The sequence below is a fragment of the Fulmarus glacialis genome, unplaced genomic scaffold (genome assembly GCF_000690835.1).
Source record: "Fulmarus glacialis isolate BGI_N327 unplaced genomic scaffold, ASM69083v1 scaffold17236, whole genome shotgun sequence".
Classification (NCBI taxonomy): Eukaryota; Metazoa; Chordata; class Aves; order Procellariiformes; family Procellariidae; genus Fulmarus; species Fulmarus glacialis.
In genome coordinates this window covers 5028-22457 of record NW_009216477.1, presented here as the reverse complement: position 1 = coordinate 22457, position 17430 = coordinate 5028, and the positions used below count along the sequence as shown (strand labels likewise).

Sequence of the window (17430 nt, the reverse complement as noted above, 5' to 3'; positions counted from 1 at the left end):
TCCCTACGTTTTTTTTCTGGGAAATAGCTGACCTGTTTTCAATAAATCTGTGATGCATTCAAGTATATGCTTTATAGTTTTCAAAAAACCTAGATTTTCAGTTAATAGTTTGGTAAAATTTATAAACAATGGAAAAATGAAGTGAATAATGAAAAGTTTGATTCTGTTTCATTTATTTTTGTAGGTTTTATATGCTGGACTGAGGAAACTTCGTTAAAGATAATGGCCCTTATAAAAAAGAAAATAAAAAAAAGAACACCACAGGGGAAAAAAAACCTACAAAAAAACCAAAAAAACCAAAACCCCCCAAAAACCCAAACCAAACAAAAAAAAGTCTTTGGGGAAGGAGAAAGACTAACACTCCCAGAAAATTAGAATTTAGTTGTGTTGTAATAGTTTAGAATACCCCTCACAGGTGAATACTAAATGCTTTTGCAGTTAAATATTGGGGTAACCCCTTACATTTCATACAATGGAACTCTTAAAGGGACAAAGGAGTATTACATGCTTTTGGTGAGAGAGGAGATCCTAGCGTAAAATAACATGTTATCAGAACAGTATGATCTCTCTTCAGCTAAACTAGAACTCTCGTAGTCTGATTGTAGTGAGAATGTATTAGACGGAAGCAGAGAACAGTGTGTGTATGTATGTTGATATAAACTGATGCAGTGCACTTCACCTTTCTCTCACAGATTGTCATACTGAAGGGCAGAATATCCTTTTCACTGATGGGGAATATATTAATCAAATAGCAGCATCTAGAGATGTAAGTGTTACATATGATGGGTAAACTATTTTTCTCTCAACTGAATTGTTTTATTTTACAATACTTATAGCTTCCTTTTTGCTTAATGTTTGGCTTTTTCTTCGCTTACACAACTAAGGAAGAAATTCACATAACTAGAGATAATGAGAAGCTGCCATATTTGTGCATAAAGGAGCAGTATTTTGGTATTTATCCACACAATTTTGATGTGTGGTGGATTTTTCAGATTTTTTTGATTTTTCAGTTTCAGTTCAAGGAAAAATTTGTTGCTCTTTCTGAGGGAAAAAAATGTTATACATGGAATAATGGCTTTTTAATATTATTCTACAGGGTCTCTGTGGGATAAGCTTCTTAGAGCTTAATTACAGGTTTTTTTCTAATATAATTTCCTGTAATTGCTTTGGTACTTGTTGGGGAATTTCAGCCAGATTTAATAGAAAAATTATGAAAGATACTGCATTCCAATAGATTTTTATATGAAAATTGCCTATTGGCCAAAGCTGTGGAAATCCAGATAAGTGCTTCTACTTAGGACAAAACAGTTCTAGCTGTTCTGTGTTTTGTTCGACAGATAGTTACTACATTCCTAGGTCTGGACTAGTCACTGTTTTTTGACAGTGAGAAAGCTGTAAAATAGGGATGGGGCAGGGGTGGCGTGAGACAGGGTTGGCAAGAGATGCCAGACACGCAACTATAAGAAAACCAGGATTAATCCATTTCCCTGCTAATGGAACAACTTTTTTTTTAACATGGCTGGATGAAGAGACTTCATGTGCACTTGTAAACAGAAATTTGTTCTAGCTGCTCTTTAAAGCAGTCACTCTTAAACTGCATGCAGAATTTTGTGTTCTGAATCAGGAGAAGTTGAGGGCTGAAAAGATAGATGTAAATAGTTATAAAAGCAAGATTTCTATAGTGAGATTCAGAGTTAATTATTTCTATAGCAATTCACTATTTTCATAGTGTTTTCATAGAATTCAGTATATGTTTAAGGTCTGTCAGATGCTTATCTTCAGCTCATCCTGTTTGGCACTTTCTTCTTTCCTCCTTTATAATAAATGTCACTTTATCAATATGTCCTCTGATAATTTACCCTGAAATAGGATTATACTGATGCACTTAGGCCATGAAAAGTAAATTAATGCATTTGTTATACAGTATAAAGTAGATTTATTTATTTATTGCAGGATGGCTTTGTAGTGCGAATATTTGCAACAAGTACTGAGCCAGTACTGCAACAAGAACTGCAGCTTAAGCTTGCAAGAAAATGCTTACATGCCTGTGGCATCTCATTGTTTGATCTGGAGAAAGATTTGCACATTATCAGTAAGTCCTCTTCTTTGAAGGTTAATAACAAGCCTAGTAATTCAAATAATAAAACTGAAACGCTGCCCTTCCCTTTGTTTGCCTTTATTACGTGCAGGAAGGTATAGCTCCATTATAAACACGCAGAGAAGTACAAGGCTTTTGAAACTGCTTAAGCGTTGACTCATAGTAATCCATACACTCATTTTGAACCACCTTTCTGTCTATAGCACTATCCATGGTTTTCCAGTATTTTCCTCTAGTTGTATTATAAATTGTTTGAAGCTTGGGCTTCATAATAGTGCTCGTATAACTCATAGTTAAGCTATAGAACTCCTTGCTGTGGGTCAAAATTAACAAAAGTTAAAATGACTGCTGGCTGGATTAATGGAAAAGAAATGCATTGAAAGATACTAAATACGTGGAAACCACCTTTGCATCAGAGTTTGAGATGCAAAATTGCTGCTGTCTACGAAGGTGTTTTGGAGAAATATCACTTGGCCTTTGCTTTGGGTTTTTTTGCTCTGTTAGGTGTCTGCTTTTGGCACTATCAGAAAAAAAACATATTTGGCTACATGGACTTTTTGTCTGACCAAGTGCAGTTGCTCTTAGGCTAGTGCTTTTTTCCTCTTTGAACAACTCTGCCAGATCTAGCCCAGTAAGCCTTCTTGTGGCAGCAAAATTTTGTTTCACTTGTAACTTTCTTAGAACCTTTGTTATGACAAACTCTCCCTAGCAGAATTAGGTCTGTAAACTTGTCTGTGAAACTGCCTGGTTAAACTGTCCGGTTAACCCAATCTTACTCACACAGGTACAGGGTTTGATGAGGAATCAGCTGTCCTTGGTGCTGGAAGAGAGTTTGCACTAATGAAAACTTCTAGTGGAAAGGTACTGAAAATGTTCTGTAGTAAATAGCAAATTGTATCAATGTATTTCTAAATGTTTTTTAATTTAATTATTGTTTTCCACAATTCCTTTTTGCCTTTTTAGTATGTTAGAATGAATTTATATGACTGTATTTAAATACATTTTCAGAGCCCACTTTAGAGGGAAAAAGGCAAATGGTTATTTGAGAACATAAACAGATGGTGTTGGAACCATTGAGAAATCTGTGGCTTGAATTTATAGGAATTTCTACAGTCAATCTTACTTAGGGACAGTGTGGGGCTTTGTTTTAGATTTGGGGGACAAAATTACCTTTTGTCTACAAATGATGTATTAGCACATTTGCAAAATTTTTTACCTCATAACTTTCCATAAACAGTCTGACCATAGTAATTTATTTAAATCCCAGCCTGATTTTTTCCGATCCTTCAGAAAATCATTGACTTCCCCTATGCAAAGTTTTAAATTGATTTCTTTAAATCTATTCTTAATGATTTGATAAGTTGGTTCTTCTCAATGGAGACTGTTTTTCAGAGGCATTTGCATATTAATTGAAATTTAGACATAGTTTTGCTTACTGTCACTATGACTTTTTACATTATTTACTGTGTTTCTATTTTGGTTTGGGAAACTAATGTTACTTTACTTGTATAAGCATAGTTCGTTGTTTTCCTGTGTTCAGAATTGTGTTGCTTTAGTGGAATGAAGGCCTTGCTCTGCTGTTATCAAAACAGTTAGATTGTTGAAAATGTTCATAATCAAACGTAACTATTTTTTCCTAGTAAAATTTAATAGTATGAAACAGAATTTGATCAAGCAGAACTCTTCAGACATTAGAGGAGACAGATTGATTTGATCTTCAGACTAACAAATGCCTCTTCAATATAAAATTAACAAATTTCCTAGTTTTGATCTCTAAAGTTGTGTGTTTAGGTATGAAATACACTTTGTAAGACAATGAAAGATGGCGTTAGGTGTCCACATAGGTTAACACACCCATTTTATAGTACTGTTGAGTAGCATGGTTCTAGAGCAAACTTTTTAGTCCATATCAGTAGCTTTGTGTTTGTTCATGTGAAGTATTTTATTCTATGTTCCTATTTATGTACTCAGTGGCCACTGTGCATTTACTGAAAATAAGTTTTAAAGACGTATTGAAGCATATTTAAATTTGTAGTAATTTGGTATTTTAATTATTTTTATTGTTATAATTCCATCTTGTTTTTACACAGACCAGACATTTCTCTCAAGTGTTTTAAATGCTTAGTTTCCTCTGAGTACTTTCTTCTGAACAGTTCTTTCTTGTGTGTTCAACTCATCTAGCCAAACAATTATATATGAAAACTAACTCTGTGGCACAGTAGAAAGCACATTTCAAAACAAGCAGAATCTAATCAGAATGTTTCCCCCATTAAGTAAAAATTCATGGGTTTAGGATAGAGATATTGAAATGGTGTAAAAAATATCACGAAAAGTTCTGTATGGTTTGAAATGACAAGATTTAAAAACAATGCAACTTTAAAAATGATGCAAGTTTAAAGTGCTGTGGCATAACTGAAAATGATAAACTGTTTTCTCCTAGATTTATTATACTGGCAAATATCAGAGCCTTGGAATCAAACAAGGCGCCGCAGGAAAGTGGGTTGAACTCCCAATCACAAAATCTCCAAAGATTATTCAGTTCTCTGTTGGACATGATGGCTCACATGCCTTACTTGTTGCTGAGGATGGAAGCATATTCTTCACAGGTTCTGCTAGTAAAGGAGAGGATGGTGAATCAAGTACGTATTATGCTTGCTTGACCAATGTTTGATAAAAGCCTATTAACCACCTTTTAATTTAAAGAAGAGTTTTAACATTTTCCAAGAACATGTAAGCATGCCATTGGTTTGAATTTTACGCCAGCCACAAGTCCTGACAACCTGTGCCACCGCGTCTCCCAGCTAGAGATGTTGATCTCAGTTTTACCACAGTTTGGATTGTGTGGTGGGAGTGCTATTTTAGAGTCGTCCTGAGAAAAGGCAGTCATAAGTTTGATCAATAGGTCTGGGACTTTATCTGAAAAACTGAAGAGCCAAACTTTTGCCTCTTCACTGTTGTTTTAGAGAACTTTGGAAACAGGTGTTTTGCTGGCTTATGCCTCTCCACAATGGAGAGTTACATTGATTAGAAATTACAGAAGCACAGACTTCTGTGCTTGATCAAGCAGAACTCTTCAGACATTAGAGAAGACAGATTAATCTATCTTCAGACTAATAAATGCCTCTTCAATATAAAGTTAAGAAATTTCTTAGTTTTGATCTCTGAAGTTGTGTGTTTATGTTGAAATACACTTTATAAGACAGTGAAAGATGGCTTTACGTGTCCTAAAGCTGTGATCTGCTATGATATTAAATTAAATACTTCTCTTTAGAAAACAGACTGTTCTGTTATGTTGTGTTAGATTAATAAAAATTAAATTTAAAAAAAAAAAAAGTAAAGAACGTGTTTTGAAAAATACCTAGCTCCTGAGGATCTTAAAACAAAGCTGATATTTTTGAGTTGTCAGCCTCATGATGTGTACATATTGATAGGATAACGTAATGTATATTTCATAGATAGCATTTTCATATAGTATTGAAGCCTAACTCAAATTCAAATTAATCTCTCAATAATGTTCTAATAGTGTAGTTTGATGTTACCATTAAAATTATATACTTTTCACAAAGCAGGTTTGTGGAAAAGTTCGGTCTACTAGCCATAGAATTTAAACACAGATTTAATAAGACTGAAGTTTTTGTGCCTCAGTGCAGTCAGTTAGAAATATGATAGATAACACTCAAATGTTGGTATAAAATTCAAGTCTTTAGGTAGTAGTAGATGGTTAGAATTTAAAAATTGATTTAAAATCTTGATAAACAGCAGTGGTAGAGTTCAGCTTTGTCTCAATCAACTGTGTAGGAGTTTTACCTTTCAAGAAAGTTGTCAACAAAAACTCAGTGGGCTGCATACGTGAGGTATGGCATAGCTCATGCAGAAATAAAGCATATTTAACTTATTGTTCCTGTGAAAGATTAACTACAGTGACAGTATTCCCCAAGAATGTGTGGGTTTTCCCATGTAATAAAACTAAAATACAGGCAAGAACATATTTTAAGGTTTGATAATGCATATGGAGTGGATTCTTGAAAGTGTTCAGGGGACAGAAAGTTAATAGTAGTACTCCTGTGTAAAAGTCTTTGGATAACAAACTTGGTATGTGCTATAGTAACTTTTTAGAGTCTGAAATGCAAATCTACTGAAAACTGTGTGGGACAAAATCATACTACTTTCTCCAGTAAATGTAGAGTAAATTTAAGAGATTCAAACAAAAAGATTTCAGGAAATACATTTAAAAGCACAAATTTCAAGATTTCTGTGCGCAGTTATTGGGAAGTTATCCAAAATACAATTAAACTGATTCTTTTTGTTGTATATATAATTAATCTACAATTTCAGATGAAACAAGTTTAGCACTTTGAAGTAAATTGCTGTCACTGCTTTTGTTTAAACTAGCAAAATTTATGTGAGAAGATTTAGTGCTTACTAGATCTTCTTACTGAAGAATCTGCTCAAGGACCTGATCAAGGTCTTTCTGAGTTCTTTTAAAAATTCAACTCTCTTCTGATTCATCTGGTTCTCTTTGTCACTCTGTAATTTGGCTCAGAGTGGGTATGCTTTAATTTTTTTTCCCTGATTTCTTTTAAACCAGGGCAGGGAGACTGGGTTTCTGTCAGCAGGGGGTGTGTGTGTTCTTTGTAGAAAGTTGGTAGTTGTCAGCAAGTGAAAGTAGATGGCAGTTCTCTGACTTGGGTGAAAATTCACAGGCAGTAGTGGTAGCTGTTAGTTGTTTTATTCCAGTCTTTACCTATGTTGTAACTCTTTCGTTTAAGGCCAGATTGCAAACAATGATTTTGGGGTGGGGTTTTTTTTTAGTACTTTTTCTTCCCTTTTTCCTTTTGTGGGAATCTGTTGTGACTCAAAGGCTTTCTAAACATGGTTTTAATAAATAAAGAATTTAATATTTTTGTTTTAAAAAAATGAACTTGTGTAACATTTCTCTGTGAACTTATTGTGCATATATTGTCACATATATTCTTCTCAGGTGGCCATGAAGACTTTTTTTACTATGCGCTGCTTTGTAAAGTTCATAAAGTTAGTTCAGTATATATATAAAAGAAAAACTTAAAGAATTATTCCTGAAAGATACCTATCTAATCATGACGTTGCTTGCCACAGAATTTTTTGAGAGAAACCAGTGTAATCCAATAAAAATTAGACCAGGAGATCATACAGATGGATTTTTTTTTTCAGTAGCAGTCTGAAAACTCACCCTTAATTATAAAACAAATGTTATTGTGCCTTTGAAGGTTTTTTGGTAGAATGACTTGCAATTTATTTATTTATTTAAAGCTAAAAGCAGACGGCAATCAAAACCATATAAGCCTAAAAAAATTATTAAAATGGAAGGAAAGATTGTCATATCTACAGCGTGCAATAATGGAAGCAGTTCTGTAATTTCAAAAGATGGAGAACTCTACATGTTTGGAAAAGATGCCATTTACTCTGATAGTACAAGTAAGTTAATATTTGTCTTTTAAGTGATTTCTCAACTAGAGTAATTGAAATTAGTCTGGAAGTTTTTAGCCTGTGGAAATGATGTTTGTGTGTTTCTTACTCTCCTAATAGATTTCTGAATTTCTGCTGATTCAGCCAAATATGACAGAAGGATAGAAAGAGAAGACAGTTTCCTTAAGTTCCGTAAAAATATATAGCAGCACTGGTGACAAATACCTGAATGAATTCTTCCACTAAGGAGGAAAAAAAAAAAATCATTTTTTGTATTAATCTTACACTAGAAGGCCACACAGGGAAAAGTCACAGAAATGGGACATGTTTTGTTATGAACAAAGGCTGCAGGAAACCAGGCCTTATACATTTCTCTGCTCACAAGACAGCCTGTTTTGAATTTGCTGGTGATCCAGTACATCTCAATTTAAATAAAATATTAAAGAAATAAGCTCCAATGGTGTTATGACTTCTTCAGAATTGTTTTTCAGAACAAGTGATTTGCAGCAGAGTTTGGTTTGGTTTTGGCTTTCCTTTCTTTGCAGGACAAATGGCCTAGGCCTAATACTCATTTCACTTCTTGTTCTAGCACTTGTTTTTTATATCTGCTGTTTTTCTCCCTTGCCGTTAATTTAAAAATTGTCAGTATCCACTAGCAATTTTTTTTTATATCACTGAAGTTTCCTTCCCAAGTAGAAAGTGCAATTTACCACTCAACTGTTTTATGTCTTACAGGTTTAGTAACAGATTTGAAAGGCCATTTTGTGACTCAAGTAGCCATGGGCAAAGCTCACACCTGTGTATTAATGAAGAACGGAGAAGTTTGGACATTTGGCGTAAATAATAAAGGACAGTGTGGACGAGACACAGGCTCCATGAGCCAGGGGGGAAAAGGTGAGGCACCTAGGTTTTTCCTTCTGTTTTGTGTGCTGGAAAATATCACAAGTGAAAACATAGTTAAGCATTTTATTATAAAATATAATTCCAATACTAAAGCTTAAGTACATGCAACGTGCTTACAAAAAAAAACAGGTATGGATGCTTTCACTTCAACTGTCAGGTATTTGGTGTTCTGCACATACTAATAAACTTAGTTATGTTAAAAAAAAAACCTCGATTACTTTTCTTTTGTTGGTGAAAAAGCTTTTCTTTAAAACAAATGAATAAAACCAAACTTCATCACTCCTTGTCTTACTATGTGCCATTGTCCTAGTAAGAAAAAATTTTCTACCCTTCCTTGTTTGCCTTCAGTCTTGAGGCTGTTGTTTGCCTAAACAGGGCATGAATGCAAGTCTGTGTCTTTCTCCACACAACCGAACGTTTCCATTACTCCTAAATATAGGTATGAAAAACCATACCTATTCACCTTTGCCGGATTGGAATATTTTATACGTGACAAGTAAATGACCTGTTACTTGTATACTGAATATAAATGTTTCATTTCCCTTTTAGTTGTGAAACCTAGATATATACCCCAGCCCATGCTCAGAGGGGTTTCAAAAGTGTCATTGTGCTGGCTAAGCATGCAAATCAGGCATGCCTAGTCATTCCTTTTAAAATCTGTTCTGCGAGTGTTCTTCAGAGCTTCCTCAGTAGCCGCTGTTGGCCTCAGAAAACAGCTATTTTTTGTTTCAATATCTTAATTAGGTTTTGGAGTTGAGAACATGGCAACAGCAATGGATGAAGACCTAGAAGAGGAACTGGATGAAAAAGATGAGAAGTCCATGATGTGTCCTCCAGGCATGCATAAATGGAAGCTGGAGCAGTGTATGGTGTGCACCGTATGTGGAGATTGCACAGGCTATGGAGCTAGCTGTGTTAGTAGTGGGCGTCCTGACAGAGTACCTGGAGGGTAAGCAAACATATGGAAATATACTTGTGTGTTGAATGGCTACAGCATGTGTTGAATGTAAACTGAGTTGATGTGTTCTTAAACTTCAATCTAAGATAACATTATATCTAAAAAGAGTCTGTGCTTTTAAAATCAGAAGTGGGTTAAAATTTTTGTAAATAAAATGGTGGTTGCAGGTGACAGTTTTAAATGCATTTTTTTACATTTCTTTAGCATATAGTTCTTTACTAGAAGCTGTTGAATATGAACACTAATATAATCTGTCTCTTGTCACAGCTGCTGGCTTTGGGATAACCTTTCTTCATCCTATGATGGAAGTTTTTTATCTTGCTGTTCCAGTTGCTTTTATCTGTTACTTCAGGCTTGAGCTGCGTAAAGGGCCGCTGCTTTACATATTGCCATTACTATTTCTCCAGCATTGCATGTGCTCAGTGTTTCCTTGTTCATGTTTTCATGAGGTGTATGTTTAATTAAATGAAGAAAAGTTAATGCTGAGAAGTCAGTTCAGATATGTATGGTCAGTGTATGCTCCCTGGCACCATGCAACAGCAGCTAGGATTTAAACTAGCTATACTTTCTGTTTATCTCAGGAAAAGTTACGTGTCCACAGATGGAACAAACTAATAACCTATGTTTTAATTACCAAGGCATCAGTAATGCATGAGAATAAAAAATAGTGATAAAGCAACTCTGTTTGCTGCAGAATCTGTGGCTGTGGCTCAGGTGAGTCAGGCTGCGCTGTATGTGGCTGCTGCAAGGCGTGTGCTAGAGAACTGGATGGCCAGGAAGCAAGGCAAAGAGGAATCCTTGATGCTGTAAAAGAGATGATACCATTAGATCTTTTGCTGGGTAAGTGATGTGAAATTAGCAAGATGGCTTTTAGTTTTCTTTCTTGCTGCAACTTTTTGGTTTTTTCCTCAGTACACCTGTTTACACTCTTTAATAAACTCAATCCCACTGCTGACTTTTGAAACTTGAATTGGAATAACAGGTTACTTTAGAAATAGGTTTGTTCTTTTCAGTTAATATTTCAGTTAGTATTTTGATTCTTCTGTATGATAAAACTTTGTATCTAATGCAGTTCTTTCTTTCCAATCAAAGTACTGAACTTTTAGATTTACAGGGCAGTTTTAGTGTTAAAATGGATAAAATGTTGCTTATCAGGCAGATTTATTTATTGGTGATATAGCAAAGTAGGATCATTCTGGTAAGTGAAATATTTTAAACTTGCCCTTACTATAGACATGTGTGCCATTTTGACCTGTGTGGTTATGATACTAATGCTGATACTACAAAGTTGTTCTTGGCCTTTTTTGGTAGCCTGAAAATTTTTCTATAATGTTTTTATCAGGGTTTTTTGCAGTCACATAAAAGACGAGGAATATTGTTTCTTGAAAACTTTTTTCTTTTTTCTCTTAGAAACTTTCAGAGAGAAAGAAATTCCAGGAATGTAGAAATTACTTTTAAAAAAAACCAAAACACCTCCCATTCCCCACCCACATCCCCCAAAAAACTCACCTTAGGGGAAAAAATACCAACTGGCATGATTATTGGAAATACAGTTTGGGATCTTGCCTTGTAAGATCTGTTATCACAGCATTTTTAATATTGTTTTCTCTACTTACAACTGGGCAGTTACAGGTTTTTGGAGATCAGACTTTCCTTCCTTACTTTTTTTTTTAATATTTAGATGTACATAGAGCCCTTAATCCTGCATGGATGTATGGATATAGTATCTGGTATAGAAAAGGACCATAAAATAATGAGATGCGTGACTTAAAATATTTATATATCTCACCAATTTATCTGGGAGGGGGGAGGGAATAGTAATAATAGAAAATTATATGCTATACTTTGCATGTGGGATTTTTTTTTCCCCAAGCAAAAGTTAAATAGAAACTAGAAATGGTTCTCTTGATAAGTTAACACTAAGGACCCCAAATAACCTCACTGTGCAGTCCTGATACTTCCATACAGATATTTCTAAATGTAATTTGCTTGTATATGGCTATCACAGAAGTAGGTTTATACTGATGGTGAATGTGGCAATAGCAGCTCTGCTTCACAGCTCTATTCTCATGCATGACCAGGGAGGAGTTATGGGTTTTGTGCTAACCTCAGCTTTGGTAACTCCTCTCCTAGCAGCATAGACAACAGCTCTTGGTCCTGTGTTGGGCTTGGCATAGTTTGAGATGAGGGCATTGAACTGGTTGACCACATTTGTCTGGAGAAAAGTGACAGTGCTTCCAGGTGGAGTTTCTGTTTGATATTGGGGACAAGGTATATATTTTTATGTTGCAATTTGCTGAAAAAACACTGGAAAAAGGTAGTGCTTATAGTAGTTTTATTGTTGCGTTCATTCCAGTCATGTTTTCTGTTTAAAAAAGTGCTTATCAGTTTGCTTCAAATTCCTGTTAAATTAGCTAGCTTGGTAAATAAGTCAGATTTACATACAGATGTGTACGTGCATTAAAGTAATTGCATGCTTCTTAGTAAGCACAGAACATACAGTGGGTAAAGCATTCTTAAACTAAAAAAAATCTAATCTATTTAAAACGTTTTTAAAATATAAGCAATTTTATTCTTATTTTAATAATAATCCTTTCTGAAACTTTCTGGGGAAAAACTGAGATAACCATGACAACACATAATTAAATATAAATATGTATATACCTAATAGAAAGAAAGTACTAAATACTATTCAGTGATGTTGGAGTTGTAGCAGATTCATGAAAACCAGGAAATTCAGAGATAAGGCCTAAAACTCTTCTGCAAAGTTACTCATCTCCTTTCTTTATTTCTAAATATGGTGTCAGAGCCATGTAAAGAGTAGGTAGTAAGTAGGCTTCAGTTTTCATTTACTTAACTTCTAGGGTTTATTACCATCATAACAATTTTTAAAGATAGTTTTACATATTTTATTTTCTTAATCTGTGTAGCTGTCCCTGTTCCTGGAGTTAATATTGAAGAACACCTTCAGTTACGGCAAGAAGAAAAGCGGCAGCGTGTAAATAGGAGACATAGATTGGAAGAAGGAAGAGGTAAGTGACTTTCTTGTTGATGAGAGGCTTAAATAGTTTAAGCAAACTTTTAGTCTCTTTTCTAAGAATGGAAATTAATTAGTTTTGCTCCAGTGAGCCGATACAGTAACCAAACAAAAATCAAAACATAAATAACTAGCTTATGTTATTTAACATGCTTTTGGAAAATTGTGAAAGATCTGTATGTTTAACAAAGTCTGCTCAGAATTTTAATGGTGAAGAGTAGCATTTTACATCACTTTCATATAGTTAATTTTAATTTTTTGCTGTTTCCTAGTTGAATAATAGTTTTTTAAAATGTAGATGCTAAAACATTTTTTATATGAAGTTTATATGCTTTTTTATATGAAGAGTTGAAATGACTGCAAGCCTGTTTAGTGCTAGTTACCAATTATTTAATTATTATTATTATAAATTATTGAATTTCTGTTGTATAATAGTAAGCAGAATTTCTTGTTTTATAAATTGAACTTTTCTATATTTGAATAGCATGAAAAAATTGATACGCTGCCTGAATTAAAAAACAAAACAAAACACTGCATTTCAAAATTTTCTTGCCTTGTGTATTATCTACCTCAGGAATTATTGTTGATTTTCCAAACAAACAATATGCACTTTAACAGCTTTTCAGTACTCCTCTTGTTTTAAAATACCTCGGTGTCTTAATGTGCTAAATAAAGTTGAGAGATTTAGACGGATATAAATCGTAATATTTTAGTGAAGCATGATGATGTGGTTGGTAAGATTATTGTGTGTTGAGAAGAGGAACAACTTTATTGGAATTTTATGCTCTTCAAGTTCCAGTTGTGTTAGTAAATACCGTTTTGATTCTCCTTTTAGGCATTAGATACTGTTTTTACCCAGATACAGAAGGCACATTCTGATCAAACTTAGTTCCTAGACTCCATGCCAGTGAACCTTGTAGGGCAAATTGTGGTTTTATTTCACTTGCATGTGAGAAATTACTGGTCTTACCACAAATAAGGAGCAACAAGGAAGAGAAAGCTTATAGTTTCCTATGCATGTAGAAGAGGATGGAATATTTGTTTTTCTTTGAATCTTCGTGGTTAATTTTAGCTGTGAGGTGGAGAAGGGAAGCCTTTTTTTCTTCCTTTGTCTAGGTCATGTTGGAGCTGCATTGCATACTGCTGGGAAATATTAGGTACAGCTAACAATCGTTTTTTCTTAAATCCTCATTGAATGCCCGGATATTATTGAAAGCTGCTGCTGTTCAGCCCAGAAAGGTAATGATGACACAGCTGGGAGGTAAATTTTGGTTGGAGGGGAAAAAAAAAAAAAAGAGCAGCAGAGAAACATTTCAGTTTGCTTCCATTTCTGTGCTTAGAAGGAGAACCAGAGCAGCTTATCCCTTTTGTATGCCATCTGTCTCTTAAAAAAACAAAAAAACACCAACCCAAACTGTTTTGGATCTAACAGAGTCTCAGGTGATCAATATCAGGAATGTGGTGTTGTTGTTGGTTTGATAGGTGTATAGGGTCTGTAGCTAAAATGATATTGCTGACCGGTTTGTTGCACACATCCGTATCATATTCTGTATAAGAAGAACATTGAAATTCTATACCTATGTGGCTACTGGAGGTAGTGGGTATGTCTAGCTGGAAGGGTTGGAGATTAGTCTCCTGTTTCAGTTCAGAATGACTTATGTGGTAAAGCTGGGAATAATGTTTCGCGAATACTTAGAGATCTTGATTTACATAATCAGGTATGAAAATTTGATTTGATAATCAGTCTTGATTTACATAATCAGATGAAAAAATTGGAAGTTTGTTGCCTCTGCATCCAGATGTCGCAGTTTTCCATGAGTTGGTGGAAAGAGTAGCACCATTCTTGAGAACTCTTATGGTGCTCTTCTTTTCGTGAGAGAGACCAAGAACATTTAAATAATCTACTAGATTTTAATTTTGCTGTGAAAAAGGTTTTGCAACTAGAAAAAAATTAGTTATACGGATGTTAAAAAGAATAGGCAGACTGCTTAGTTTTCCCAAAAAGTTCTAGTATCTGTGCACATGTAAGTGAACACATCTTTCCTCATGAAATAGATATTTAAAGATCCAAAGAAAGGTTTCAACCTTTCACTTCTCTGAAAACATTGCTTAGTCAGTTAAAGGCCAGATTAGCTCTGTTAGGGTCTTTGTTTCAGGTACACAGTGTTTTGTTTGTCAGGATTATGATTTCTGGGTTGCAATGTGTTATTAGATAACTGTTTTTCTATATTAGGGGTTTGCCTCCCTATTTTATTATTTAAAAAAAAAAAAAACCAACCAAACATCACCTCTCTGTTTTTTCTCTTACAAGTATTCCAGAAGCCAAAAATAGGGTTTTACAAGATAAAGTTCCATCCAGCCTAGGACTTCCTGTGCAACCTTAATTTATACTACTTCTGTGTGTTCCTCATGATACAATCTTCAATTGTGTGGTCGTGTACTATTTTTTAAGGTAGCCTGCTACATTCAGTGCACTGGTGTAGAAGTCACCATTTGAGATAATTGATTTCAGTCTTCTGTAAACACAGCTTGCCAAATAGCATTTGTTTAGGGAAAGGTACTAGAAGAAATCAAGATATGTGTAATATAAATTCAAATCAAATAGTAAACTCTTTGATAGTTCTGCCTAAGTGCTTAGATGGCCAAGAATGCAAAAGCACATAAGTGCATGTAGCATGATATTAATTGTGTATGTTTTCCTGTAGTCCACTGCATTATTTAATAAATGCATTCTATTTTGCTAGAAAATGTGGATAAATGTTTTTTTCCTTTATGCTCCTAATTCATTTCCAGACAAAGTCCATCTTGAAAGGTCTGGATCCTGCAGGACCAAGAAAGAAAAGCTAATCTTGATGTTTCCTCGGCTAGGGATATTTAACCTCGCAGCTTAGCTATGAAAAAATATTCTATAAAAAATAAAAGGAGAGTGTGAATGTCATTTTGCATCATATAGCAACTGATTTAAAATAGCAGCAGTACAGTCTACCAGTGACTCTCCTTTGCTTATCTCTGTAACTTGAGCTACTAAAATAACTGAGAATAGTAATAGGTTGTTATTTTCTATGTAGATCTATGGTAGACGCTTCTAGAAGAGTTTTTCAAATAATACTCTGCAGGCATTTTTAAATAAAATAAAGGAAGTGTCTAATGCATGGCTGAATTATTCCACCAGAATAATTCATAGTGCCTAAACTCTGCTCCCTTTGTACAGGCAACCTCAGATGTAAGCAGCTACCAGATATGGTCTGTATGAATTTGTTCTAGTGTTTTGTTTCCTGTGGTGTTATTTTGGAGGGAGAGGGAGGTACTTCACATTGTGCCAGCACATGACTGAACATGCAGGCATCATAATGTAATCAAAATGTAGATATTTTCTATCATACTATGATTATGTTACAGATTTAGCATGAATAAAAAGCCAAAGAAGATGACAGACTTGCACATCCTGTTGCATGGATTGGATACAAATTATTATGAAATGGAGATCTATTGCATTTAACTTTATTTTGGATTCAGGTTCTATACATAATGGGTGGGAATGTAGAGTATATAGGAATATCCAGAAGCAAAGATAAATCCTGCTTTGGTCAGAAGGTTAGATACCGTTACAGAGTTGTCATCTTGACTAAGGAAGTGTAATTCAGATGAGTGTCTTAGCAACTAAAGGCAGCCGTGTGCTAGCATCATGCTGGAGCTGACAGCCTTTTGTGCTTCCTAAACATTCTCTATCTCCCAAATCTCCTGTAGTTCTTTTACTCACCCTAATGTACTCACTTCCCTCTGTCCTCCTGAAATTCTCTCTTTTTTTGCCATCTTTGCTCTTAGCACTAAAATGCCAAAGGCTGCCTTCAGGGCTGTGTGTCGTCCCCTGGGCTATTTGTTGTGCAGGCATTTCCTGGAACTTCAGAATTTTTTGCCTAAATTATCTAGTGATCACATCTTCTGTTTGATCACCCACAAACATCTTAGATCCACACACTTCAAGCTGCACTCTTTGCAGTCCTTGCATCTCTTTTTGCAACTTTTCTAATCTGTGTTTCACTTTTGTCATATTGTCATGTCCATTCTCTATTTCTTGGGCTCTTCATCTCATTAGGAACTTCTCAGTAAGCAATTCCCATTTTTTTTTTTCTTTTTTTTTTTTTTCTTGTTTTCTCTTGTTCTTCATCCAGCTTTTCCCTGTATGTTTTGTCCTTCAAACATTTTTAGCTTTCATAATCTGCTTGTCATTCATCTCTCTCTCCTTTCTTGCCTTTTCCTGGTCTGCCTCAGTATACTCCTCAGTATCTCCCCTCCAACTTGGAAAGAGGGGAAGCGTGGTATAATTTTTTGTGTAAGTCTAAACCCTGGGAAGCAGGATATTAAACACAGCAAGTGGCCTGGCAGAAAGTTGTCTTTACCAAAAATGTATCTATTAAATGGAAGCTCCAATTGAGAGGAGACTATGAAAAGTGGGAGCAATAGCAAGACAACTAAAGGAAGAATCTGCAAGATGAAGTTAAAGCAAAAGCAAATAAAAATCCTTGATCATTAGAAGGAGTTCTTAATTAACAAGGGGACCTTTTCTGGGGTAGAGAAAGTCCAGATAAATACACTAGAACCAAAACAAAAAATCTATGCTGTGTATAGAAACATACATGATTAATGAGGGTTTTGGCCATTATATTAGCTAACAGAGGTATGAATCTCAAAGGTAGGGGGAAAGGCAGTAGTGGATTTTTAAAACATTTTTAATTTTCTTTTTTTAAGTTAATGCTAAAATTTGGGAACTTCTTTGTGTGAAGACAAGTTTCTTCATCTGAAGGTTCTAAAGCTAGATAGATTTGGCCTAACTTCCACTTACATTTCTTTCCGTACTGTTTACTATTAGTGAAGGAACTGATAGCCTAAAGCTGACAGCAGGAAACCTGAGACAATGGACATTTATGAAAAGTTAGCCTACATTTTAACTTGTCAATAAAGTTCAGCTAAGGAAATAGAGTATCAGTG

At 34.8% G+C, this 17430-nt stretch overlaps 1 protein-coding gene across 1 annotated transcript in view; it reads left to right on the top strand.

Annotated features, from left to right (window-relative positions):
* Positions 1 to 12436, top strand: part of LOC104077913 (E3 ubiquitin-protein ligase MYCBP2-like) — a gene marked incomplete at both ends in the record, with an annotated part of 36767 nt that extends 24331 nt beyond the window's left edge. The window contains 9 exons of the mRNA XM_009579333.1: positions 693 to 766; positions 1954 to 2092; positions 2883 to 2959; positions 4539 to 4737; positions 7388 to 7552; positions 8279 to 8437; positions 9191 to 9395; positions 10099 to 10244; positions 12335 to 12436. Of these exons, the coding sequence (XP_009577628.1) occupies positions 693 to 766; positions 1954 to 2092; positions 2883 to 2959; positions 4539 to 4737; positions 7388 to 7552; positions 8279 to 8437; positions 9191 to 9395; positions 10099 to 10244; positions 12335 to 12436 (1266 nt within the window). The remainder of the gene's footprint in view (positions 1 to 692; positions 767 to 1953; positions 2093 to 2882; positions 2960 to 4538; positions 4738 to 7387; positions 7553 to 8278; positions 8438 to 9190; positions 9396 to 10098; positions 10245 to 12334) is intronic.
* Positions 12437 to 17430: the final 4994 nt, after the last annotated feature.